Source organism: Mustela putorius, unplaced genomic scaffold (assembly GCF_011764305.1).
Source record: "Mustela putorius furo isolate JIRA1106 unplaced genomic scaffold, ASM1176430v1.1 tig00000585_pilon_pilon_pilon, whole genome shotgun sequence".
Lineage (NCBI taxonomy): Eukaryota > Metazoa > Chordata > Mammalia > Carnivora > Mustelidae > Mustela > Mustela putorius.
In genome coordinates, this window is record NW_025421424.1 from 12462149 (window position 1) to 12487550 (window position 25402).

A 25402-nucleotide genomic window follows, 5' to 3' on the forward strand; every position below is an offset into this window, starting at 1 on the left:
CCTGCAAGATGCTGGACACGTAGGAGGTACTGAACAAGACAAGTACTGGTGGAACAAATGAGACATTCCTTCAGGTTTTGAGCATTAGAGAATAAAACAACTGTCTCTGACCAAGGGGGCTCCCTAACCCAATGATGACTTATTCTGGAACTCTCCATAGATATTATGTAGAAATATAGAGTACCGGGCTGCACATCAGGGCAGAGATCAGAGTTCCTCAAGTGTTCTGAGCATTGGTGCTCACAACTATTTGCTGCAGGGCTAGGTATCAGAATCGGAAGTCTGGCAGGTACCTTTTCTTCATTTGAATCTGATTAACTCCCAAAGTGATGTTTGGTCTTTCACAACTGTTTTTAGAATGTATGTTGACTCTGGTACAGTGGAGAAGAGGGGAGTACAAAAAAGGTTAATACCAAGTGTATGCTGCTGAGTGACCACGTAGCTCACGATAGAGAAGATCACTGACTGGAATGTAATTCTGCTTTGCTCTTTCTAAAATATCAGATTAAGAACTCTCCTTTTTTTTTTTTTTTTCCCCCAAAGGACTGATTTGTCAGAGAGAGCAAGAGAGAGCAAGTGCACAAGCAGAGGGAGCAGCAGACTCCCCACTGAGTAGGGAGCCTGATATAGGGCTCTATTCCAGGTCTCTGAGATCATGACTTGAGCTGAAGGCAGGCAGATGCTTAACCAACTGAGCTACCCACTCATGCCCTAAGAACTCTTACCTAAACATCCTTTTTAAAAAAAAAAAAAAAATTATTTATTCATTTAACAGAGAGAGAGAGAGATCACAAGCAGGCAGAGAGAAAGGCAGAGAGAGGTGGAAGCAGGCTTCCCGCCGAGCTGAGAGCCTGATGTGGGGCTCGATCCCAGGACCCTGAGATCATGACCTGAGCTGAAGGCAGAGGCTTAACCCACTGAGGCACCCAGGTGCCCCGAGATTTTATTTATTTATTTGAGAGAGAGCACACAATGCACACAAGCAGTGGGAGAGGCAGAAACAGACTCCCTGCTGAGCAGAGAGCCCAAAACAGGACTTGATCTCAGAACCCTGGGATCATGACCTGAGCTGAAGGAAGACACTTAACAACTGAGCCATTCAGAGGTTCCTAAACATCCCTTTTCATTGCATCTTGCCCCATGTTCTTCTGGTCCTCTACTAATACATTCTAAAAACACATTTAAGAAAATCAACAAACTTATAATTTCAAACTCAAGATAAGGAAAACACAGAGGTGTAATTCTTCACATGGAAACACTGTATGTGTTTTCTAGCCTCAGTCTCAGACAAACTTTGTACCCTTCATTTTCCACTCAAGAACATTTAAAAGAAAAAGGCAGACTACATACCTATTTGGAAGATGATGGCTGCCAAAGGTAGTGCTTCCCCCAGGTCCCACAAATAACCTCAGGCCTTCTTCTGCAATTCACATTTAAGTATTTGTTAGGGACACTTAGCAGATTATTGTCAAACAATATTCCTCTTGTACTCAATTCATATTTTACATTTCAATTTTATTAAAGAAATAAAAAACTTAGCTAAATGCATGTTTTCAAATAGGCAATCTAGAAGATATCCTTGGAGTTATTTCTCATCAACTTCCCTAAAGCTATTTTTCTTTAAAACTGAGTAAAGAAGACATCTCTTCCTATAAATTTCTACAAGTAAGTTTAATTATTTCTCTTTACAAGCAGTTATACGGTGAAACTAAGTCCATTGTTAACTGCTCTCTATTCACACCAGCATGAACAATTACACCTTTCAAACTGATGGCATGTAAGTTTTCAGCCTCAGTGAACATGCTGAGGAAGGAATAAAAGATTCTCTTATTCACTCTCTGATTCACAAGATCACCACCCAACTCTCCAAATTACACAGTGATGTGAAGTACCTGTGTCCAGTTATGTCAAAACAGGTGAGACATCTGTCATAAGGTTTGTAAATATGGTGGACGTTGAGGCATACACAATAAAACCTTTCTTTAAAATTGGTGTTTTTAAACTAAAGTTCATTCTTTTCCCAATTTAATATCCATTCCTGGAAATACATGAGCTACAAAGTTATCTTCGGATTTTCATGGGCAATGAAATTTACTTTACCAGCATGCAGCAGTGTGATGTAGGGTCCCTTTCCTTTTGGGCACATGGACCACAAAAACCTGGGTTGCAGACATCTATGCACATTTAATGTTATCCACCCACCTTCCGCACTGGAATCTAGGCTGAAGTCTTGACTCTGAAGTATTTTCTCCACAATATCATCTGCATCCACTCTGGTGTCATCAACTCGCTTCAGTTGAGATTCTACAGAATCTTGCTTCACTGGGCATCTAGAAAAATTAAAAAAAAAAAATGTCTCCTCCTTCTTCTTATGTTATGAAAATAAAGTTGTTTTTTCTCTCCATTTAAACACAAACTGAAAGCATACCTTGTAAGCAGGTCTGCAGCCGTATCTTCTTTGCCGGGTAGATCAAGGTTTGGTTCGGCTGTTTTTGGCTCAATTTCATCACAGGGCTCTAGAATGCTTTCAATGCCTGTTGACGTGCTTCCCACTGAGGTGTTTCTCCTGTGGCAGAGCTCCGAGAAACTGGATGACCGGGAGTGGCAGGAGCTATACCCTGTCAGAGAAAAGCACTCTGGATAAAATATGAGTATCAAATACACTGCAATCAGGCATTCTTCTCCCATACCCCAACAATTCCAAGTAATCCCTTAGAGCAATAAATGTCTAAGGGAATTCAGCCTCATGTTAGGCTCTACCTGATACTTTTGACTGTTGGCTTGCATAGCTTGATGTTCTAGAATGTCCACAGGCACCAAGTTCATCTGGAACAGAGGCACTCTTTGCTGAAAGATCTGCAATATGTCATAACACAATGTTACTAAGACTGCCAACAAATCAATGGTCAATTTGTATTCTCATCTGCAGATTTTATAAACTGCCAAGTTCATTAACAAAAAAATTAGTTACAAAGTGAAAGAGACCCTTTTAAAAACTGGTACAATGTCAACTCTGTTGCAAGAAATTAAAAAAATGTAAATACCTGAGTTTATTGAAGAAATACAGCTTGTTTTTTTTCCCATAAGATTTAACAGCATTCTATCTTAAACCATTTTGGCTTTTATGTTCAATATTTATCTAATAAAAATGAGTTGGATGTATTCTTATACTTACAAAATAGTCAGGATTTTGTGTGCTTTTTGAGGAAATCTTGCTCTCAAAAAATCCATCACAGCAGTCAACTAAAGAGCACTCTGTTATTTTAATGTTAGTGTTGCTAGTGCTAGGCTGTAATTTGGGCAAATGTCTGTGGTTTAAATCAACACAGCATGGAATGCAGCAGTGAGAATAAAAGTTCTCAGGAATTAATTATAGTATTCAGTTTCAAAGTAAATGTACAAAAAAAACCCAAACCAAAAAACCAACTGTCATTTCTAGCAGTTCCTGATAATATGCATGTTCCAGATGCCAATTATGTATTTCCAGAAGGAAACTCCTCAGAATGCAAAACTGTGGCCATTTTCATTAGTGTGAAATATTTGGAAACTAGAACTGTTTTTCACTTAGAGGCAAAAGGAAACCAACCAAGTAATACAGCAATTACACAGCAGTTCTATAAATGGTAATGGATGCAGCCAGATTAAGAAATGCTGCCCACCAAGGAAGCTCCTGGAGCGACCTGGCCCTTCTGCAAAGGTTTCTCAATTCTGGACAGGCCATAAGATAAGAATCCAAATCAACATCCCTGGGCCTACTCTACAGTGGTCCTAAACACAAAAGTGAACTCTAGCAAGATCGAAACCCGAAGTGTTGGTTCATGAATCAGGAATGATACAGGACTAAACTTTTACAGCGAGGGCTGTCTCAGATTCTAATTCATCCATTTACTGGTTTTCAAAATGTATTCATTCGGGGGGCGCCTGGGTGGCTCAGTGGTTTAAGCCTCTGCCTTCAGCTCAAGTCATGATCTCAGGGTCCTGGGATCGAGCCCCACATCGGGCTCTCTGCTCGGCAGGGAGCCTGCTTCCCCCTCTCTCTCTGCCTGCCTCTCTGTCTACTTGTGATCTCTCTCTATCAAATAAATAAATAAAAATCTTTAAAAAATAAAAAATTAAAAAAATGTATTCATTCAGTAATTATTAAACTCTTACCAAGTCAGGTGCCCAGTAGTATATAAGATATAGGGGATAAAAAAATAAATGCTCAGAGTTTATTTATTCATTTTTTAAAAGATTTTATTTATTTATTTGATAGAGGTGGTGAGAGAGCACAAGCAGGGGGAGCAGCAGAGGGAGAGGGCGAAGCAGGCTCTCCGCTGAGTAGGGACCCTGATGTGGGCCTCAATCCCAGGACCCTGGGATCATGACCTGAGCCGAAGGCAGACGCTTAACCATCTGAGCCACCCACGTGCCCCCATTCATTTATTCTTTATAAAGATTTAAGAAACAATTTTATCCATTTATTTGAGAGAAAGAGAATGTGCAGGAGGTGGGGAGAGAGAAAAGCAGGCAGGGAGCCTGATGCAGGACTTGATCCCAGGACCCTGAAATCATGACCTGAGCCAAAGGCAGACACTTAACTGACTGAGCCACCCAGGCGCCCCAAATGCTCAGAGTTTAGAGGGATAAGTGGTTACGACACAATGTGGCAAGAACTGAGAAAGCATTATTAAGAGCTTCACAGGACAAGTACATCAGGTAGTTGGGGCAAGACCTCATAGAGGAAGCTAACTCAAGATCTTTAATCTCATATAGGAACTCCTTGGCAAGACTTGGGGGGAAAAAGCATGCCTCATGTGCAGAGAACAGACTGTTTGGTACAGTCAGAACACTGGGTAGTTGGGCAGATATGACTGAAGGGAAAAGAGAGATGAACAGATGCCTGGTAGTGAGGGACTTTCTATGCGTTTAAAGAAGGAAATAATTCGATGGCTCTAAACACAGGTGTGATGTGACCAAATCTACATCCCTGCCACAGGATGGACAGGGCGTGGAGGAGTGAAGGCTTTCACAATCACCCAGCTGAGAGTGAGGGGTGGTTAGCAGGGCTTGATTGCCAAGTACATGAGTGTGCACGGGTAAGTGAGACAGAATATGCAGGAGGAAGAGCTGGGAAGACTCGTGCCAGGTGTGGGGAGCCTGAGGTGCCTGAGGACGCCTGGTCACCGCGCAGTGGACTGCTGGTCACCGCGCAGTGGACTGCTGGTCACCGCGCAGTGGACTGCTGGTCGCCTGGTCACCGCGCAGTGGACTGCTGGTCACTGCACAGTGGACTGCTGGTCACCGCGCAGTGGACTGCTGGTCGCCTGGTCACCGCGCAGTGGACTGCTGGTCACCGCGCAGTGGACTGCTGGTCGCCTGGTCACCGCGCAGTGGACTGCTGGTCACCGCGCAGTGGACTGCTGGTCGCCTGGTCACCGCGCAGTGGACTGCTGGTCACCGCGCAGTGGACTGCTGGTCGCCTGGTCACCGCGCAGTGGACTGCTGGTCACCGCGCAGTGGACGCCTGGTCACCGCGCAGTGGACGCCTGGTCACCGCGCAGTGGACTGCTGGTCGCCTGGTCACCGCGCAGTGGACTGCTGGTCACCGCGCAGTGGACTGCTGGTCACCGCGCAGTGGACTGCTGGTCGCCTGGTCACCGCGCAGTGGACTGCTGGTCACCGCGCAGTGGACTGCTGGTCGCCTGGTCACCGCGCAGTGGACTGCTGGTCACCGCGCAGTGGACTGCTGGTCGCCTGGTCACCGCGCAGTGGACTGCTGGTCACCGCGCAGTGGTCGCCTGGTCACCGCGCAGTGGACTGCTGGTCACCGCGCAGTGGACTGCTGGTCGCCTGGTCACCGCGCAGTGGACGCTCTCGTGCCCCTGGCCTTATGCTGGAGATACAAAGACAAGACCTGATTTGGAAGAACTTGGAGTCTAGCTGAGGAGAAACGAACAGATGGATTTCAGTAGAACAGGGAACATGGAAAGTGGACCTTCCCAGAAATGTGTACCTGGAGCTTAGTGGGGAGGTCTGGACGCAAAACAGATTTGTAAACTGAAGTGTTCACTTCATATTTACATGATCACATTTACATGAATGACAGCTAAATCCCCGGGTGTAGAGGGTATTGCCCAGGGACGGTGGGAAGAGGAAGGTGGAAGAAGATGAAAAGGCCTCCAAGAAGCCGGAGAAGGAAAGGTCAGGGAGGTGGGAACCAAGGGAAAAGAAGACTTCAAGAAAGAGTAATGGCCAAGTTATGTGAGAGTAGAAACAATGCCCACAGGAATAGACAGTCATGTTACTAGAGTCATCATCAGGACAGGGTGGAAGACAGAAGCCAGGTGGCACATGTATTTAGGAATAAATGTACACAGTATATTCTTTCTAGAAATTTGGCTCTAAAAGGTGTGAAAGAGGGAAGGAAAAGAGCAGAAAGCAGAGGAGGGGCAGTTGCACAAAGAAGAGCAGTAGACAAAGGATGTAGGGCCAGTGAGGGTATTTTTTTTTCTTTTTAAAATAAAGAATTCAGTTTAAATCCTGAAGAGAAGGAGCTAATAGAAAGGTTAAAAGTATGCAAAGGAGGGGCGCCTGGGTGGCTCAGTGGGTTAAAGCCTCTGCCTTTAGCTCGGGTCATGATCCCAGGGTATTGGGATGGAGCCCCACATCGGGCTCTCGGCTCAGCGGGGAGCCTGCTTCCTCCTCTCTCTCTGCCTACTTGTGATCTCTGTCAAATAAACAAATAAAATCTTAAAAAAAAAAAAAAAAAGTATGCAAAGGATTCACTGATCCTAAATCAGGAGATCAGAAACCTTCTCTTTGCATATCTACGAAGGTGGTGAAAATGTTAATCTCATCACTACACCTTTCTTTGCATTCTTTCAAATAATAACCTGGCTCAAAAGGAAGAGAAGAAAGGAATCTCTTAAATCCTTTTTTCTTCCACCAGCTTAACCTTTTCCCCACCTTGCTTTTCACTCCTGGAGCAGATTCTGAGGACAGCTGGGAGTCTGCCTGGAGAAGCATGGGGAAGGCAGTAACGCAATTTTTAGCCTGCAGCCCTGGTCAAAACCTCTGGCAGCAGGTTTAACAAGCCCACCAGGTGATTCTGATGTACACTCCTGTTTGGGAACCACTGACAGAGGAAAGCGATCCAGGGAGGAGGAGCAACACCTGACAGGTGGCTAGCAGATTGCTGGGCACGTGGAATGAGCAAACTCCCAGGGTTCCAGGTTGCACCTGCAGGGAGCAGAAGTACATGGGGGGGGGGGTTAGGGGGGCTGGGAGTGGGTGTCACTGCAACGTTTAACTCTTAATCTGTCAGTGCCTAAAGTTTTAGACAAATGAAGCATTGGCTTAACCCAAAACTCCATAATTAAAACTCTGCTGATAATTACTGGCCCATTTCAAGCTATCTACCCATAGAATTTTTTTGTGTTTGTTTGTTTGTTTTAAAGATTTTATTTATTTATTTGACAGAGAAATCGCAAGTAGGCAGAGAGGCATGAAGAGGGGGTGGGGAACTCCCCACGGAGCAGAAAGACCGATGCAGGGATCAATCCCAGGACACTGAAAGCACGACCTGAGCCAAAGGCAGAGGCTTAACCCACTGGGCCACCCAGGTGCCCCTACCCACAGAATTTTAATTCTGGGTGGGACGTGGGACTTAGGGAATCTTTCAGGATGTCAAGTAGCACAAATGAAAAAACCAGTACGCCACACACCCATACCTGCTATTCCGAGATGGATTTTGAGAGTCTCTCCACCTTTTCTGTCTTCTTCCAGAGATTCAGATTCACCAGCAATTGGTATAGACATCGACGTAGAAGGAGGCCTATAAAAAAATATTCCTAAGGATCAGAACTTGATTGATGGGTGAATCAGAAAACTTGCTAGTGGTAATGATTGGCTGTGGAGTCAAAATCAGCCTTAGTAAGGTGCCTGCATAATGCTACCTCGTTGAGTGTGAGCGTAATAAAAATCAACAAATACTGGATGAGCTTCCTCAAAACTGGAAAAAGATTCATGGGGGGATAAAAAGGATTTTTAATCAACAGAGAATGTGAGACCAGAAAGGGCACTGCCTTCACTGAGTCCGGGAAAGAGAGGCGCTCTGTCCACGTGTCCCCAGCACCATCAGTGCATGATGCTTCAGGTGTCAACTCTGAGACAACATGAGGACCTGTGGCGCATCGAGCACCTCTGCATCTGAGGTTGGGATCTTCTTTTCCCAAATCTGCTTTCTTCTTGTATTCCCCTACTCCGAATGCCATCATGGTCCATGAAGTAACCAAAACCAGAATCCTAGATGCTGCCTCTGGGTCCTCCCACTCGCATTTCTCCACAGCCAATTTCCAAATCACACAGACTCTCTCATATTTCTCCTATTTATCATCTCTTGTCAGCCTCCACTAATTACTTCAGTTTGGTCTTCTTTATACATTATGACCACGAGAGTCTCCGCACAGGTCAGCCTCCCTCTATCCATGCTTTGGTCACTGGGGTCCTTCTGAAGTGTGCCTGTGAACATGTCTCCATCCCTCCACCTCTTAGACCCATTCTCCAGCTTTCAAGGGGCTCAGCCTGTAGCCTCTTCCCTTTCTCGCCCTCTCTCATCTCTGCCATTTCCAGTCCAGCCTGACTTCAGGGCCACAACACTTTTAGCAATACCTTCAGTTTGGCACCCCTTGTTCTGCAGTCTCAAGCACCTTGAAGAGCCCCAAGCCTTTTCTTCATTTACTGCTCAAATACTGGGGCAAATAAGCACTATGTATAAAATTCATTAACCATGGGAAATAAATGATATTAAGGCAAATATAAAATCTTAGCCAGGCCCTGGCCGCTCTCCTAAGTCTCCCTAGACAACTCAGTCAATGTTGAATAAATAATCACTGACTGTTTAATTTGTGTCAGTTTTTATTCTGTTACCCCTTTTTGTTCTGAAAATGGTTTTGTACCCCTTTATCAGAAATTGTGTAATATAGCTCAATTACAGAATGAAAGAGATGAGATTTTAATTTCACAGTAATGTTTACAGCATATGAAAAATAACCTAAAATGACAATATTACCTACTTAATTCCTGCCCTGTAACAGCACCATAAACTTGTGCAAGCCATTTTCTTTTCCTAGAGCATCTTTACCCATCTCCTCTGCTTCATAATTTCCTATTCATCCTCTAAAAATTAGCTCAGTGTCACCTGACCTCAGTGAAGACTTTCCTGGCTTTTTTTTTTTTTTTTAAGATTTTATTTATTTATTTGACAGAGAGAGAGAAGAGAAACAGAGAGAGAGGAAACACAAGCAGGGGAAGTGGGACAGGGAGAAGAAGGCTCCTTGCTGAACTAGGAGCCCAATGTAGGGCTCACTCCCAGGACCCTGGGATCATGACCTGAGCCTAAATGACTGAGCCACCCAGGCACCCCAACTATCCTGGTTTTTAAGAAAAAGTAGTTAGGGATCGTCTCTCCTCTATGCCTTGAGAGCACCATATGTCCTGTGTCCACCTCCCAAATAAACAGTGAATCCTTCAGAGCAGGGGCTGGTCTTAATTTAGTTTGGTAAATGTTAGCACATGGTAAACAATCAATGCACATGTACTGAATAAACGAGTGACTCTTGGGACCTTGGACAAATTAGTTCCTTGACCTCTGAGCCTCAAGGTCCTCACTTTAAAAATATGGAAAAAGCATCACAGAGTTGTTTCAAGAATTAAACTGGGAGATAATAATAGTCATTAAATCATTTTGACAAATAGTAATTTCCTTCCTCCCAGAATGTGAATGTTCCAGAGCCCCAGCTACTCAAGAGGATTACATCATCCCTAGATCTGCTCCCCCACTAAGTTGTCAGGTGCCAGTGAAGCATAGAATTTCTCTCCCAAAATATCCTTTGTCTTTATTAGCACTAGTGGTTTGCTTTCTTTTCAGCCAGTTTCATACTTTTACTAGAGCTGGTGGATATTTGATAAGTTGCGGAGACTACAAAAGAGAGTTTAGGGCAGACAGTGATGAGCCTGACTTATCAGCTGTCTTATTCATAAATATAGGCTCACGGTATGAAATTTGTCTTTCAGAAAAATAATATAAGCCATATTACAGATCCTCTGCTCATAAAATATCAAAACTAGAATTTAAAGCTAAGAATGTTAAAGATTTGCTGTATTCTTGTTAATTTCTCTACTAGGTTTTTAAAAACTTTTTACCATGAAAAATTTAAAGACAGACAAAAGCAGAGAAAATAGTGGAATGAACCTCCCCAGCAGTTAGTCACTTACATCTAGGTTTTACAGACAAATAGTCATGTCACTCAATTGCTTCGTGCCTTAGTTTTCTCACCTCTAAGATGAGAACTTGGATTATATAACACGTTTAAAACTGTGAAGCTCCCTAAGAGACTTCAGGGGTAGTGAGGTATTTTATCTTTTTGACCCACAATAGAAAAATGCTATATACTGGGATTCATCATACATTTGAGCAGAAGGACTTTGTGACTAAATATTCTGAAAAAAAAAAAAAAAATCACTGGACTAGTCAACTTCCAACATTATTTTCAGCTCTAAAGCACTGTGATTTTATATTTCTAATATATACTAAAATACAACCTAATAAAAATAATTTACTTTTTACATCATTTAAACACTTTCCTATTCAGTCCACACTCAGCATGTACAAGTGCATGGATGTGTTAGAGGTGTCCTTTTTCCACTGACACATGCACAATTTCAGATACTTAGAGAAAAGAGAAAATAAATATTGGGGGTTTCATTTTCCTGAGAAATACTTTTATGTATCTTGGGATTAGGTAAGGTCTGTTTATTCTAATGAGTTACAAACATCTTTTTCTATAAACAGAAACTCTAGATTATCAGATTTATATTCCTGGAGATAAAACAGAATATAGGATGATCTATTTTTTAGCTCTTTAGTATTTCAGTTGCACAAATAGATAAAATGCTAGAGAAAGGGCCAGAAAGGGAATATTTATAAGTTCATGAGAAGGAATGGTGAATTCCTTTTCTTTTACTTACTTTTGCTGCTCATTTTCTCATTTCACCCTAAGCTGACTCCACTAGAAAAACACTGTTACCTAAGAAGCCAAATACAGCATAGCAAAAATTGTTTAGTCCTAAGAGAGCAGAATATAAAGAAATAAGCCAGGAAATTAAGGTTTGAGAGAGGACAATACAGGAAGGATAAGTTACAGTAAAGTGCATAGTTTAATCAATAACTGATTTGGACAAAAATATGTATTTTCATCTTTATAAAACACTGTAAATAGGAAACTATACAGACATCACTATTGAAAAAAAATTTTTTTTAATTTAGATTGAGAGAGAGTGTGGTGGGAGGGCCAGAGGGAGAAGAAGAGAGATAATCTCAAGCAGACTCTCCCCTGAATGCAAAGCCTGATAAAGGCTCGATCTCACCTGCCTGAGATCATGACCTGAGATGAAATCAGGAGTCAGACACTCAATTGACTGAGCCACTCACGAGCTCCTGGACGTTACTATTAAAAACATGAAGTTGATACACAGGGAAATAATTCAGGTTTCTTCTTCTAAATATATTTTTCTCAGATATTCAAATAATATATAATTAACTTTTTTTTTTTGTCTTCTGGACTGCTAATGAGCAATCCTACTGCCTTTTCCTATTCTGTTCACTCTCCTACACTCTGAGGACTTCCACACATCTTTCCTAAAACCCCCACCTCCATCTTTCCCATCCCCACTCCTCAGTGATCATCTTGTTTCCTATTTCACTAAGAAGTCAGGAACAATTTGAAAATAAGTTCTATTCGCTTCCACTTTTCATATACCTGCACCTGAACCCTATCCTCTACCTTCATTCCTCTTGACAGTCCAAGGACACTGTCTAGCAACTGTCCTTTTTCTCTTCTGTACCATATCTCGCCTTCTCTATTGAACCATTCCTATCAGTACACAAATATCCTGAACCATCTTCCATCTTAAAACACACCAAAGACCTGCCCTTGACCCTGAATCTTCACTTTATTTGTAATCCCATTTTATGTTCCTTTTTTTTTTTTTTGCAGCAAAATTCCTCCTAAGAATTGTTTATATTTTCTCCAATTTCTCTCTTCCCAAACCTTCTTTAACTCACTCCAATAAGGCTGTAGGCTCATAGGATTCTACTGAAGTGCTTGTTGAAGGCACCAATGGTCTCTGTACTGCAGATCCAAAGGTCAATTCTCAGTCCTCATCTTCCGTGATCCACATCCATGGTGTGGGACAGAGCTGATTAATCTCTCCATTTTGAAACTCCTCCTTCACTTGGTTTTCAGGCCAGTCCTCTCCTTTGGTTCCTTCCTCCTCTCTCACAGTTGTTCCTTTGCTGGTTCTTCCCCATCTCCCTAATCTCCAAAACACTGGGGTATCCCACCCCTCAGTCTGTGTTCTTTTTCTTTATTTATACTCACTCCATCTGGGCCATTTAATCAAATCTCATGGCTTTAACTACTATCTATGTGCTGATGACGTCATGATTTCCAAATGTGTATCTCCAGCCTGGGCTTCGCCACCGACTCTGTAGTGCCATATTCAACTGCCTACTTGAGAGGAGGAGTCAAGATGGCGGAGAAGTAGCAGGCTGAGACTACATCAGCTAGCCGGAGATCAGCTAGATAGCTTATCTAAAGATTGCAAACACCTACAAATCCATAAGCAGATTGAAGAGAAGAAGAACAGCAATTCTGGAAACAGAAAAACAACCACTTTCTGAAAGGTAGGGCTGGCGGAGAAGTGAATCCAAAGCGACGGGAAGATAGACCCCGGGGGGAGGGGCTGACTCCCAGCAAGCGGCGGAGCAACGGAGCACAAAATCGGGACTTTTAAAAGTATGTTCCGCTGAGGGACATCGCTCCAGAGGCTAAACCGGGGCAAAGCCCACGCGGGGTCTGCGTGGCCTCAGGTCCCGCAGGGTTACAGAAGGATCGGGGGTGTCTGAGTGTCGCAGAGCTTGCGGGTATTGAAAAGGGAAAGCCGGCTACAGAGACAGAGCCGACAGTAAGCTCACAGCTCGGTGTTACCTTGAACCGGTCGCAGGCTCAGTGAGCTTGGAGCAAGGCTGGAGGTCAGGCAGACGGGAGTAACTGGGCGCTGTTCTCTGAGGGCGCACTGAGGAGTGGGGCCCCGGGTTCTCGGCTCCTCCGGGCCGGAGACCAGGAGGCCGCCATTTGTATTCCTGTCCTCCGGAACTCTACGGAAAGTGCTCAGGGAACAAAAGCTCCTGAAAGCAAACCCGAGCGGATTACTCACCCCGGCCCCAGGTAAGGGCGGTGCAATTCCGCCTGGGGCAAAGACACTTGAGAATCACTACAACAGGCCCCTCCCCCAGAAGATCAACAAGAAATCCAGCCAGGACCAAGTTCACCTACCAAGGAGTACGGTTTCAATACCAAGGAGAGCAGCAGAATTCCAGAGGAGGAGAAAGCAAAGCACGGAACTCATGGCTTTCTCCCTGTGATTTTTTTTTAGTCTTGCAGTTAATTTAATTTTTTTCTTTTTCTTTTTTTTTCTTTGTTCTTTTTTCTTGCCTTCAGGTAATTTTTTTTTTTTTAATTTTTACCCTTTTCTTTTTTAAAGTTTTTTAACTAGTTTATCTAATATATATATTTTTTCTTTCTTATATTTTTCTTTATTCGTTTTCTTTTTTTTAATTCTTTTCTTTTCTTTTTTTTTTTTCTCTTTTTTTTTCTTTCTTCCTTTTTGAACCTCTTTTTATCCCCTTTCTCCCCCCTCACGATTTGGGATCTCTTCTGATTTGGTTAAAGCATATTTTCCTGGGGTTGTTGCCACCCTTTTAGTATTTTACTTGCTCCTTCATATAAGCTTATCTGGGCAAAATGACAAGACAGAAAAATTCACCACAAAAAAAAGAACAAGAGGCAGTACCGAAGGCTAGGGACCTAATCAATACAGACATTGGTAATATGTCAGATCTAGAGTTCAGAATGACAATTCTCAAGGTTCTAGCCGGGCTTGAAAAAGGCATGGAAGATATTAGAGAAACCCTCTCGGGAGATATAAAAGCCCTTACTGGAGAAATAAAAGAACTAAAATCTAACCAAGTTGAAATAAAAAAAGCTATTAATGAGGTGCAATCAAAAATGGAGGCTCTCACCGCTAGGATAAATGAAGCAGAAGAAAGAATTAGTGATATAGAAGACCAAATGACAGAGAATAAAGAAGCTGAGCAAAAGAGGGACAAACAGCTACTGGACCACGAGGGGAGAATTCGAGAGATAAGTGACACCATAAGATGAAACAACATTAGAATAATTGGGATTCCAGAAGAAGAAGAAAGAGAGAGGGGAGCAGAAGGTATACTGGAGAGAATTATTGGGGAGAATTTCCCCAATATGGCAAAGGGAATGAGCATCAAAATTCAGGAGGTTCAGAGAACGCCCCTCAAAATCAGTAAGAATAGGCCCACACCCCGTCACCTAATAGTAAAATTCACAAGTCTTAATGACAAAGAGAAAATCCTGAAAGCAGCCCGGGAAAAGAAGTTTGTAACATACAATGGTAAAAATATTAGATTGGCAGCTGACTTATCCACAGAGACCTGGCAGGCCAGAAAGAGCTGGCATGATATTTTCAGAGCACTAAACGAGAAAAACATGCAGCCAAGAATACTATATCCAGCTAGCCTATCATTGAAAATAGAAGGAGAGATTAAAAGCTTCCAGGACAAACAAAAACTGAAAGAATTTGCAAACACCAAACCAGCTCTACAGGAAATATTGAAAGGGGTCCTCTAATCAAAGAGAGAGTCTACAAGTGGTAGATCAGAAAGGAACAGAGACAATATACAGTAACAGTCACATTACAGGCAATACAATGGCACTAAATTCATATCTCTCAATAGTTACCCTGAATGTTAATGGGCTAAATGCCCTAATCAAAAGACACAGGGTATCAGAATGGATAAAAAAACAAAACGCATCCATATGTTGCCTCCAGGAAACTCATTTTAAGCCCGAAGACACTCCAGATTTAAAGTGAGGGGGTGGGAAAGAATTCACCATGCTAATGGACATCAGAAGAAAGCAGGAGTGGCAATTCTTACATCAGATCAATTAGATTTTAAGCCAAAGACTATAATAAGAGATGAGGAAGGACACTATATCATACTCAAAGGGTCGGTCCAACAAGAAGATCTAACAATTTTAAATATCTATGCCCCCAACGTGGGAGCAGCCAACTATATAAACCAATTAATAACAAAATCAAAGAAACACATCAATAATAATACAATAATAGTAGGGGACTTTAACACTCCCCTCACTGAAATGGACAGATCATCCAAGCAAAAGATCAGCAAGGAAATAAAGGCCTTAAACGACACACTGGACCAGATGGACATCACAGATATATTCAGAACATTTCATCCCAAAGCAACAGAATACACATTCTTCTCTAGTGCACATGGAACATTCTCCAGAATAGATCACATCCTCGGTCCTAAATCAGGACTCAACTGGTATCAAAAGATTGGGATCATTCCCTGCATATTTTCAGACCACAATGCTCTAAAGCTAGAACTCAACCACAAGAGGAAGTTTGGAAAGAACCCAAATACATGGAGACTAAACAGCATCCTTCTAAAGAATGAATGGGTCAACCGGGAAATTAAAGAAGAATTGAAAAAAATCATGGAAACAAATGATAATGAAAATACAACGGTTCAAAATCTGTGGGACACAACAAAGGCAGTCCTGAGAGGAAAATATATAGCAGCACAAGCCTTTCTCAAGAAACAAGAAAGGTCTCAGGTACACAACCTAACCCTACACCTAAAGGAGCTGAAGAAAGAACAAAAAAGAAACCCTAAGCCCAGCAGGAGAAGAGAAATCATAAGGATCAGAGCAGAAATCAATGAAATAGAAACCAAAAAAAACAACAGAACAAATCAACGAAACTAGGAGCTGGTTCTTTGAAAGAATTAATAAAATTGATAAACCCTTGGCCCGACTTATCAAAAAGAAAAGAGAAAGGACCCAAATAAATAAAATCATGAATGAAAGAGGAGAGATCACAACTAACACCAAAGAAATACAAACTATTATAAGAACATACTATGAGCAACTCTACGCCAACAAATTGGACAATCTGGAAGAAATGGATGCATTCCTAGAAATATATAAACTACCACAACTAAACCAGGAAGAAATAGAAAGCCTGAACAGACCCATAACCAGTAAGAAGACTGAAACAGTCATTAAAAATCTCCAAACAAACAAAAGCCCAGGGCCAGATGGCTTCCCAGGGGAATTCTACCAAACATTTAAAGAAGAACTAATTCCTATTCTCCTGAAACTGTTCTAAAAAATAGAAATGGAAGGAAAACTTCCAAACTCATTTTATGAGGCCAGCATCACCTTGATCCCAAAACCAGACAAGGAATCCCATCAAAAAAGAGAGCTATAGACCAATATCCTTGATGAACACAGATGCGAAAATTCTCACCAAAATACTAGCCAATCGGATTCAACAGTACATTAAAAGGATTATTCACCACGACCAAGTGGGATTTATTCCAGGGATGGAAGGTTGGTTCAACATTCGCAAATCAGTCAATGTGATACAACACATCAATAAAAGAAAGAACAAGAACCATATGATACTCTCAATAGATGCTGAAAAAGCATTTGACAAAGTACAGCATCCCTTCCTGATCAAAACTCTTCAAAGTGTAGGGATAGAGGGCACATACCTCAATATAATCAAAGCCATCTATGAAAAACCCACTGCAAATATCATTCTCAATGGAGAAAAACTGAAAGCTTTTCCGCTAAGTTCAGGAACACGGCAGGGATGTCCATTATCACCACTGCTATTCAACATAGTACTAGAGGCCCTAGCCTCAGCAATCAGACAACAAAAGGAAATTAAAGGCGTCCAAATCGGCAAAGAAGAAGTCAAATTATCACTCTTCGCAGATGATATGATACTATATGTGGAAAACCCAAAAGACTCCACTTCAACTGTCTACTTGAGGTGCCTGGCTGGATGTTAAATAAGGATCTCCAGCATAACATGTCCAACACCTAAGCTCCCAACCTCCAACCTTGCCTCTCAGAGGCTCTTTCATTTCAATAAATGAGTTACTCTGGCCCTAAACCTTGGACTACTGGAACAGCCTCCTAACTCATCTACTGATTTCTGACCTTGCTCCCATCATTGTTCCTACAAATTGTCTATTCTCTACCTAGAAGCCATAAGTCAGATAACTTTAGTCCCCTACTCTAAACCCTCCAGTAGTTTTTTATCTCAGGTTATAAGCAGCCAAGGAGACTCTTTATCATCTGACCCCATTTCTTATCCCCCTTCTCCCCATTCTCTGTTCTAGACATACTGGTCTCCCAGCAGTCTGTTGGACATACCAAACACACTTCTCCATGAGGCCTTTGTCCCTGTTTCCTCTACTTCAAATGCTCTTTCCCCAAATATCTGCATGGTGTGCTTCCCCCACCCCCCTTCAGGTCTCTGCTCAAATACCATCTCTGCCAGGGAAGACTTTCTTTTTTGACTACTCTCTCTATAAAACAGCACACTTTCTCCCCACATGCCCTCCTACTCCGCATTATTTTTCTCCAAAGCACTCTTCCCATCTTTGTATTATACATTTATTTCTTAGCTTACTGTTTTCCTCTTAAGAATATATGCTCCAATATATCAGGGACTTTTTTTTTCCCATTGCTGTTTCTCTTGTGTCTAGAATAGGGCCTAGCACATGGTAAGGCATTTAACAAGTATTTATTGAAGACATGACTAAGTCCATAGAGATCAAATTAAAAAACTTAATTTGTATAGTTTCACCCAAAACTTGAAGATGATGAAAGATCTACAGCCTAAATAAATTTAGAGTGCGAGGAGCTCATTTGATAAAGGGTTAATAGTAATTTCTATGTAGGTCAGGCAGCCTCCTAGGAAAAGAATGGTCTCTTTCTGGGTAAACAATACAATATATGAATGTAAAAATTTAAACAAAAAAAAGTCACTATTATACTTTCAGATAAATAATTCATTTACTGAGAATCAACTTACGTTTTAAAACACGGGTCACCAGACATCAGCTGCATACTGATCAAAACCTGGGTATTAGAAAATGAAATACGATTACAAAAGTCCCCTTGAGAGAAGAAGCCATGTTATGCTAACCCACACCTCCCCCACAGAACCTAGGCCAGTATTTCCTACTTAGAGATTATTTGATAAAGCAATTGCAGAATTGAGTTACATCCAGCATTAAATTGCTGCTTGTTTATACAGACCATTTTCCAACATTCGAAACCTGGTAATGGCAAAAATTGGTGCTGGAAAGATGGAAAGGGAGAGCAAGTGCCACAATGTGATGCCCCGCGGGGTGCCCTGGTCGCCCTGGTCTCCTAGATTCCTATGGCGCTTCGGTGTCTCAAATGTTTCCCTCCAACCTGCCATGTTGATGCTTCAAGGGGAGTTTGTGGGGGCTTGTGAGAGAAGAATGCTCCTGGCCTTTGCTCTATCTTTAGAACAGAATTTAGGGGCATCTGGGTTAAGTGGGCTCAGTCAGTTAAGTGTCTGCCTTCAGCTCAGTTCATGATCCCAGACTCCTGAGATCAAGCCCTGCATCAGGCTCCCTGCTCAGCAGGAAGCCTGCTTCTCCCTCTCTATCTCCCACTCCCCCTGCTTGTGTTCCCTCTCTCACTGTGTCTCTCCCTGTCAAATAAATTTAAAAATCTTAAAAAAAAAAAAAAGAACAGAATTTAAAGTTTTGTTAATGCTTTCTGAAATGTTACTTTTCTCTACTTGCTGATGGTCTCTTAAGACTCGGCCGTAGGATCTTGTTTTGTTCTTGCAGGAAAAATAATGGTAATAGCAGGAATAACAACAATGTTAACAGCAATTGTGATTTGAGAATTGTGTGTCAGGCATAAGCTAAGTGTTGTATACTGCATGATTTCATTTACTGTTCAAAACTCCAATGAGAGACTCATACTTTCCTTTTTTTTATTTTTTATTTTTCATACTTTCCCTCTAAGCTCAGAAGACAAAGTGGTATTTTCACTATCAGGTAGCTAATAAAGGGCAGATGTGAAATCTCAAACTAGGACTGCATAATACTGAAAACTCATGGTCTTTATGAAGAAGAGAATATTTATTTATGTGCATATTTTCTACCTAGTGGCTGCCATATATCCTAATAGAACCTCATTTCTTTCTTATTTTTTCACCTCTGTACCTCTACTACTGTTCTTTTTCTGAGCACTACACTTATTAAATGTGGGACCTGAGCCAGCTGTGTGGGCATCCTTATCCCCTCCACTTTCATAGAACTCCACAGTCTGGTTTCTAACTACGTAAACACAGCACTCTTGAGTATCCTGAATGTCTCAGAAGGGATGGAGATGGCACATGCAGCTTGTAAGACACTGCGTGGGGAAGGAGAACAGAAAGAGTGGGACATGGTTGGAGGAGGTGTTTGTTTTAAATACAGTAGATATGAGAGCTGTTTCTTCATATGTTAATGAGAATAATTCACTGGAGAAAGAGATGGTTAGGAAAAGGGATAGTCCAAGCTGCAAAGCTCTTGATCAGGCAAGCTTTGGACTCTAGCACTTAAGAGGAAGGAGTGACTTTGGACAGGGAGAGGGACATTTCCTTCATTGTCATGGGGGCAGAAGGCATAACAGGGCTAGAAAGACAGGAAGAATTGTAAATTCTGCAACAGGAAGATGAAGGAATTTGAATCTAATGACTTGTTTTCTCCATAAAGGATAAAGTAGGACCACTAGCTGAGAATAAGGGTGGTGTGTAGAGATCTGAGAAGAAAGAAGGTACAAAATAGATTATTTGGTAACTGGGAAAGGACACTTACAAAGGAAAGAGAGTTGCTTGATGGCAGGGAGCAAGACTATAGGAACAGCGGCTGGATGGTTGTGTGATATTCTCCAGTAACATTCAGCAATTAGGATGCAGGCCCAGAGAGGACAGTTGAAGTTGAGTTTAACTGGGGTTGGGGGTTCGCTGGGAGAGAGCAATGAGGGAGATGGGCAAAGGAGTAAGAAGTATTTTTTTTATTTGAGAGAGAGAGAGCACAAGCAAGGGGAGCAGCAGAGGGAGAGGGAGAAGTAGGTTCCCCACTGAGCAGGGAGCCTGACATGGGGCTTGATCCCAGGAGCCTGGGATCATGACCTGAGCTGAAGGCAGATGGCTTAAGTGACTGAGCCACCCAGGTGCCTCACAAGAAGTGTTTTTAAGCATAAGAGAATCACGGATTCTGGAATCTAAGCTGGATAAAGAGGGAAGTAGAGGGAAGTGGAGGCTGGTAGGCAGTGGGAGAAGAGTAAGGTGAAGGACAGCAAAGTGAGCAGTAGACCAAGAGGACTGGAAATGTAAGGAGACAGAAGTAGCAGAGGGGAATACCAGTCGTGAGGTTTCTAGAGATAGAAAAGTCTAGAGTTTGGCCATGGGGGGAGGAACTGAGAAGAAGAAAAAGAAAAGGATGCTGGAGAAGGGTAGTTTAAGGAACAGAGAGGCCTCTCGTACAAAAAAGATTAGCTTGAGGGAGAGAATGCGTAGAGAAGACAGTCCACAAGGACAGATCACCCACCAGATGGTGAAGCCACCAAAATATGACGACAGAAGGGATGGAAAGAGAATTTGTGAGCCAAGAGCTAAGTCATCAATGAGCAGGAGAGAGAAGTTAACTAGGTGGCCAGGAGATGACAGAGCTCGGGCAGGGAGAGAGTGTGAGAGTTAAATGGTGTGATTTATAGAAGAGTAAGTTACGTGGTGCCTGGGTGCTCAGTCAGTTGAGTGTCTGACTCTTGGATTTAGCTCAGGTCTTGATCTCAGGATTGTGAGACCGAGCCCCACATCGGGCTCTCCGCTCAGTGTGGGGTCTGCTTGAGAGTCATTCTCTCTCTCTCTCTCTCTCTGCGCCTACCCCAACTTGCGCATGCATGTTCTTACACTCAAAAAAAATAAATAAATAAATAAATAAATTCTTTATAGGACCAAGTGGGAGAGATAGTGTGAAAGGATCAATGGGGAGCCAGGAGCTGCCCCTAAGGAATGGGGTTAGGATGGGAGAGTCTGAAATTAGTGACTTATTTCAATTTCCAACGAAGACACTAAAATTCAGAAAAGGATTATAAATATTCTTATACAGCAAATATGAAGAAACTGAATTTAGTGGCTTGTTTTGGGATGAGTCTAAGACTGAACAGTGCAGTCTGTTCCTTCTGAGTCTGGTGCTTAGACAGCATGGTAACATGAAAAGACCACTGATTCTACACGGCAGAAGATACGCATCTGGTCTCTGCTCTGCCACCAATGACTTTAGTGAGACACTTCACCTGAGTTAAGTTATTCTTCATCTGTAATCTACCCTATGCATCACTGTTTATGTCGTATAGGTATATGCAACTGCTCTGAAATTTTTTGTGTATTTACTGAAAATGAAGTTTGAAAAGTGTAGGCGTTGGGAATTCTTTGCTCCACTAACTTCTGACCATCCAGTTTTTATTCTGAATAATTTTCCTTTTTTAATGTTAGATAACTTACCATTATGGGGTAACCTAACTAAAATAGAGCAAAAAGTTTGTCCAGTGAGTCTTACTAGGTACAAGGTGCTTTACAAACATTTTCTCAACTGGTTTCATTTAATACCCTCATCAACTCTCTCAAATGTATGTTTCCTCTGTGGCCACTAGAATAGGAGACTGCTGATGGTACTTAGAAACAAGAGGGCAGATGCCTAAAGTGAGTTTCACCTGTCACTTTACTAGTTATAGGAAAGCCCAGTGACTTCTCTGCACCCACCACAGATGCTTGGGAAGTGACAAACATTTTTAAGGTCTTCCCTCCTCATGCTCCTTACTCTTTATGAGCCCTTACGCTGTAGCAGTTGTATGTACTACTCCCTGAACGTTCACAGCTCCAGAAATACCTTGGATCATGAAGGTGAATATTTGTTACTTTCGTTGCTTCTATGATTTGGGAAGCTTTTCCCTTAGACGGTGAGTACTTCAGTGGTGTGGTCAGCTTATGATCTCATGCTGATCCCATGGTGCCCTTGACTGTATATTCCTATGCTTATTTAAAGGCAGAGATTCTCATTTGTTGACATGTAAATCTCAAAATGTGCTTACTTTAAGAATGGAATTATCCTGTCTTGTATTTTTGGTATCATAGCCTTCCAGTAAACAGCGACGAGTGGTATTTCCTGATCCAGCAAACTCTGCCAGGTTTAGATCTGCAAAGCCCAGCTATGAAAAGAAAGGGAATTATATTAATAGAATATCTACTAGGCTTCTATCATATTCTCCTTAAAATAAACATTCAACCCATGTTCTAGACAAGTTTTCTCAAAATCAGTCATTTGCAGTTTTGGCAGTATCTGCTTTATTATTTGCTTAATGTGTGTCTTTAGATTGCCTTGCTTCTTTTGTAAAAATGTGTTAAGTATTCTAATCTTGTCTTAGGCAATTTGATCTCAAATCACATATTTGATGTGCTAAATATATTTTTTTCTGTACACATTGAAATACGTAGCTGTTGAAGTAGAAATAATGTTTATCAAACAATTAAAATCATTGCAAGTAGCAGTGGTACTCACCCCACACTGTGGGAAATAGTAGCAGACCAATCATGATCATTTGCATATTCATAAAGAAAACTGATCAGACTTTCTTCTCCCTATTCTGCCTTTGGCTCCATGCCCAGTTAACCACTGGTGACTACAAACAGTTGCAGGTTATTAAATTTGTACTTTCCATGCAAGAAATAGAGTGATTTAAGTTTTCTTCAGTATAAGCCCCTACTCCTTCACCACATTCCACAGCATTTGCTTTGCTGATCAACTTAAGCTAAATCCCTTCTTATGAAACCTTTTCCCCTTCCCCAAAACTGTGCCCTACAACAACCCTCTATGCTGCTCTCCAAACGTTTAGATCAATCCCCTCCCTTGGGGTACCAGGTAGTGGGTGTTATAGAGGGCACGGATTGCATGGTGCACTGGGTGTGGTGCAAAAATAATGAATACTGTTATGCTGAAAATAAAAAATAAATTTAAAAAAATCCTCTTCCTTCCTCTCATTACTACTCAGGTTCAATCCCCATTTTCTTTCTTTCTTTCTTTTTTTTTTTTTAAAGACTGTATTTATTTATTTGACAGGCAGAGATCACAAGCAGGCAGAGAGGCAGGCAGAGAGAGGAAGGGAAGCAGGCTCTCCGCCAACCAGAGAGCCCGATGTGGGGCTCGATCCTAGGACCCTGGGATCATGACCTGAGCTGAAGGCAGAGGCTTTAACCCACTGAGCCACCCAGGCGCCCCTCAATTCCCATTTTCTACAGCTATCAAAGATCACCCACGGTCTGTCCTCTGATGTTGTTCAACCCCTATTTCTTATTTCCAAGTGGTACAAGAAATAGGTCCCATTTTTTTAAAACTAAGTCTGTTCTATTCTATACAACTATGTGCAGTGCATATGGAGTCTTTTATTGAAAAACAAAAAAATGTTTTGAATTTGCAATTAAGCACATATCCCTGAATACCTAATAAAAATTTTAAGCTGCCTGCTTTAAGATTTTAAGATACATATTGGGCACATGAGAAGGCATTCAAGATGAAGATTTTAACTACAGGCTAGAGCATTGTTTTAGTAACTTTTAACTGGTACAAAAAGAATGAAAAATAAGAACTTACAGACCAGTTTAAAGGCCATGATTCCTAAATGCAATAGTAAGTCAGAACACATCAGGCCACAGGTGACATCTAACTAATTTTCACACAGCTCCTCTCACCTTACTGCCTTTTAGGGGTCTAAGAGATCAGCAGAAAAGCCTGGATGTGTCCAAGGTAAAGCCACATACCAATGAACATGTGAAGATTCATGGGGCTATTTGATTACACATCATCTGAAGGCCGTATTTCATATATTACTCTTTCCCTTGAAATCTCCAGCAACTCCTTTCCACTCAAACTCTGTGCTGATGCCTTGCTTCCTAATTCACCCAGAAGCTAAAGGCAATCAAAAGAGCACTTAACTTCCAGAAGTTCTTATTGCCAACCACATCCCCTCACCTTTCTGCAGCTATACCCATGTGCTGTAGTAACTGACCCAGCTGTGCTCCAACCTGGAGCCAACCACTCTCCTCCTGCCTACTCAAGTTCACTGCTGCAGGAATTCCTCCCTCTCCTCTGTGCTCTCAAGTTTCCCTTCTCTACTGAACCACTCCGTTAGCACACAAGCATGCTGGAGTTTTTACCATCTTTAATGAACAAAAGAAAACCTCATCCCCTATCTCTCTCCGGTCTGTTGGACTATCTTTCTGCTTTCATAAAAACAAAAACAAACAAACAAAAAAAAACAAAAAACAACTCCTGGAGAGAGTTGTCTACATTGACTGTCTCCGGTCCCTTCATCCTTGGCCACCACCTTGTCAGCTTCATGTCCCCACCCTCTTCCATATTTACTCTCCTGGCCACAATGTCTTTCTTCTTGAAAATGCCAAGACTGCCTCAAGGCCTTTAACACTTACTGTTCTTTTGCCTGACACATCCTTAGATCTTCCTGTAGCTTTCCTCCTCACTCCATTCAGGTCTATGCTCAAATACCACCTAAGGAGCCTTCTTATTGCCCTGACTCCTCCCTCCCTCTCTCCCCTACCCTGTAGCTGTCCACCTTTACCCTTTACCTGTCTTCTTCCTCTCCTTAGTAGCTGTCAGCATATCACATACATACACATTTCATATTTATTTTGTTTACTGTCTGTCCCCTCCAACCTTCCATAAGACTATAAGCTCCACAAAGGCAGAGATTTGGGTCTGTTTTGTGCCGAGAACAGTTTTTCCATATGCTGGCAGTTAATACATATTTGTTGAACAAAAAGCAGACTACTGGCTTAGCACTCACTATTAGAAAGCTGGTATTACTATGTCACCAAGAATAAAAAAAAAAAAAGATTGTGGTCAGTCACCATTAAGAAAGCATAAAAAATGTATAGCAATGTGATGTTTTAGGCTGTAGGTTACCAATGAAGACTGTGATGTTTCAAGCTGAAGGTCAATATTTACTTACTGAGCACCTTTTATGTGCCAGGCCCTGTTCTGGACACTGCAAAAACAGTGAGAACAGGACAGGCAAGGACTAGTGAGGCACCAAGGAGTCCATATTTCCTTATGATTTTCTCTTTGGCTTCACTGAAATAACGGTCTCCTTAAAATGGCACATACACTTAGATACTTCTGCGGTAGATATTACTTAGTTACTTCTGCGGTAGATATTACTTTATTGGCAAATAATTCTGAGCATCTACATTTTAGGTAACATTAGGCATTGGGAATATAGAAATCATTCCTAGTGTCAAAGAGCTCACAGTTAAATGAGGGAAGATAGAAAAAAACACA

The 25402-nt window shown here is 41.9% G+C and overlaps 1 protein-coding gene across 2 annotated transcripts in view; it reads right to left on the minus strand.

Annotated features, from left to right (window-relative positions):
• The window catches only part of FAM102B (family with sequence similarity 102 member B), an 84126-nt gene that overhangs the window by 8834 nt on the left and 49890 nt on the right, over nt 1-25402 (minus strand). Inside the window, exons 4-10 of one of the 2 annotated variants that reach the window (XM_004777510.2) lie at nt 22143-22259; nt 18055-18101; nt 7713-7816; nt 2761-2856; nt 2429-2618; nt 2203-2330; nt 1351-1420 (exon numbers count right to left, since the gene is read on the minus strand). In XM_004777510.2, the coding sequence (XP_004777567.1) occupies nt 1351-1420; nt 2203-2330; nt 2429-2618; nt 2761-2856; nt 7713-7816; nt 18055-18101; nt 22143-22259 (752 nt within the window). The remainder of the gene's footprint in view (nt 1-1350; nt 1421-2202; nt 2331-2428; nt 2619-2760; nt 2857-7712; nt 7817-18054; nt 18102-22142; nt 22260-25402) is intronic. The other variant, XM_013048425.2, reaches the window with a different exon arrangement.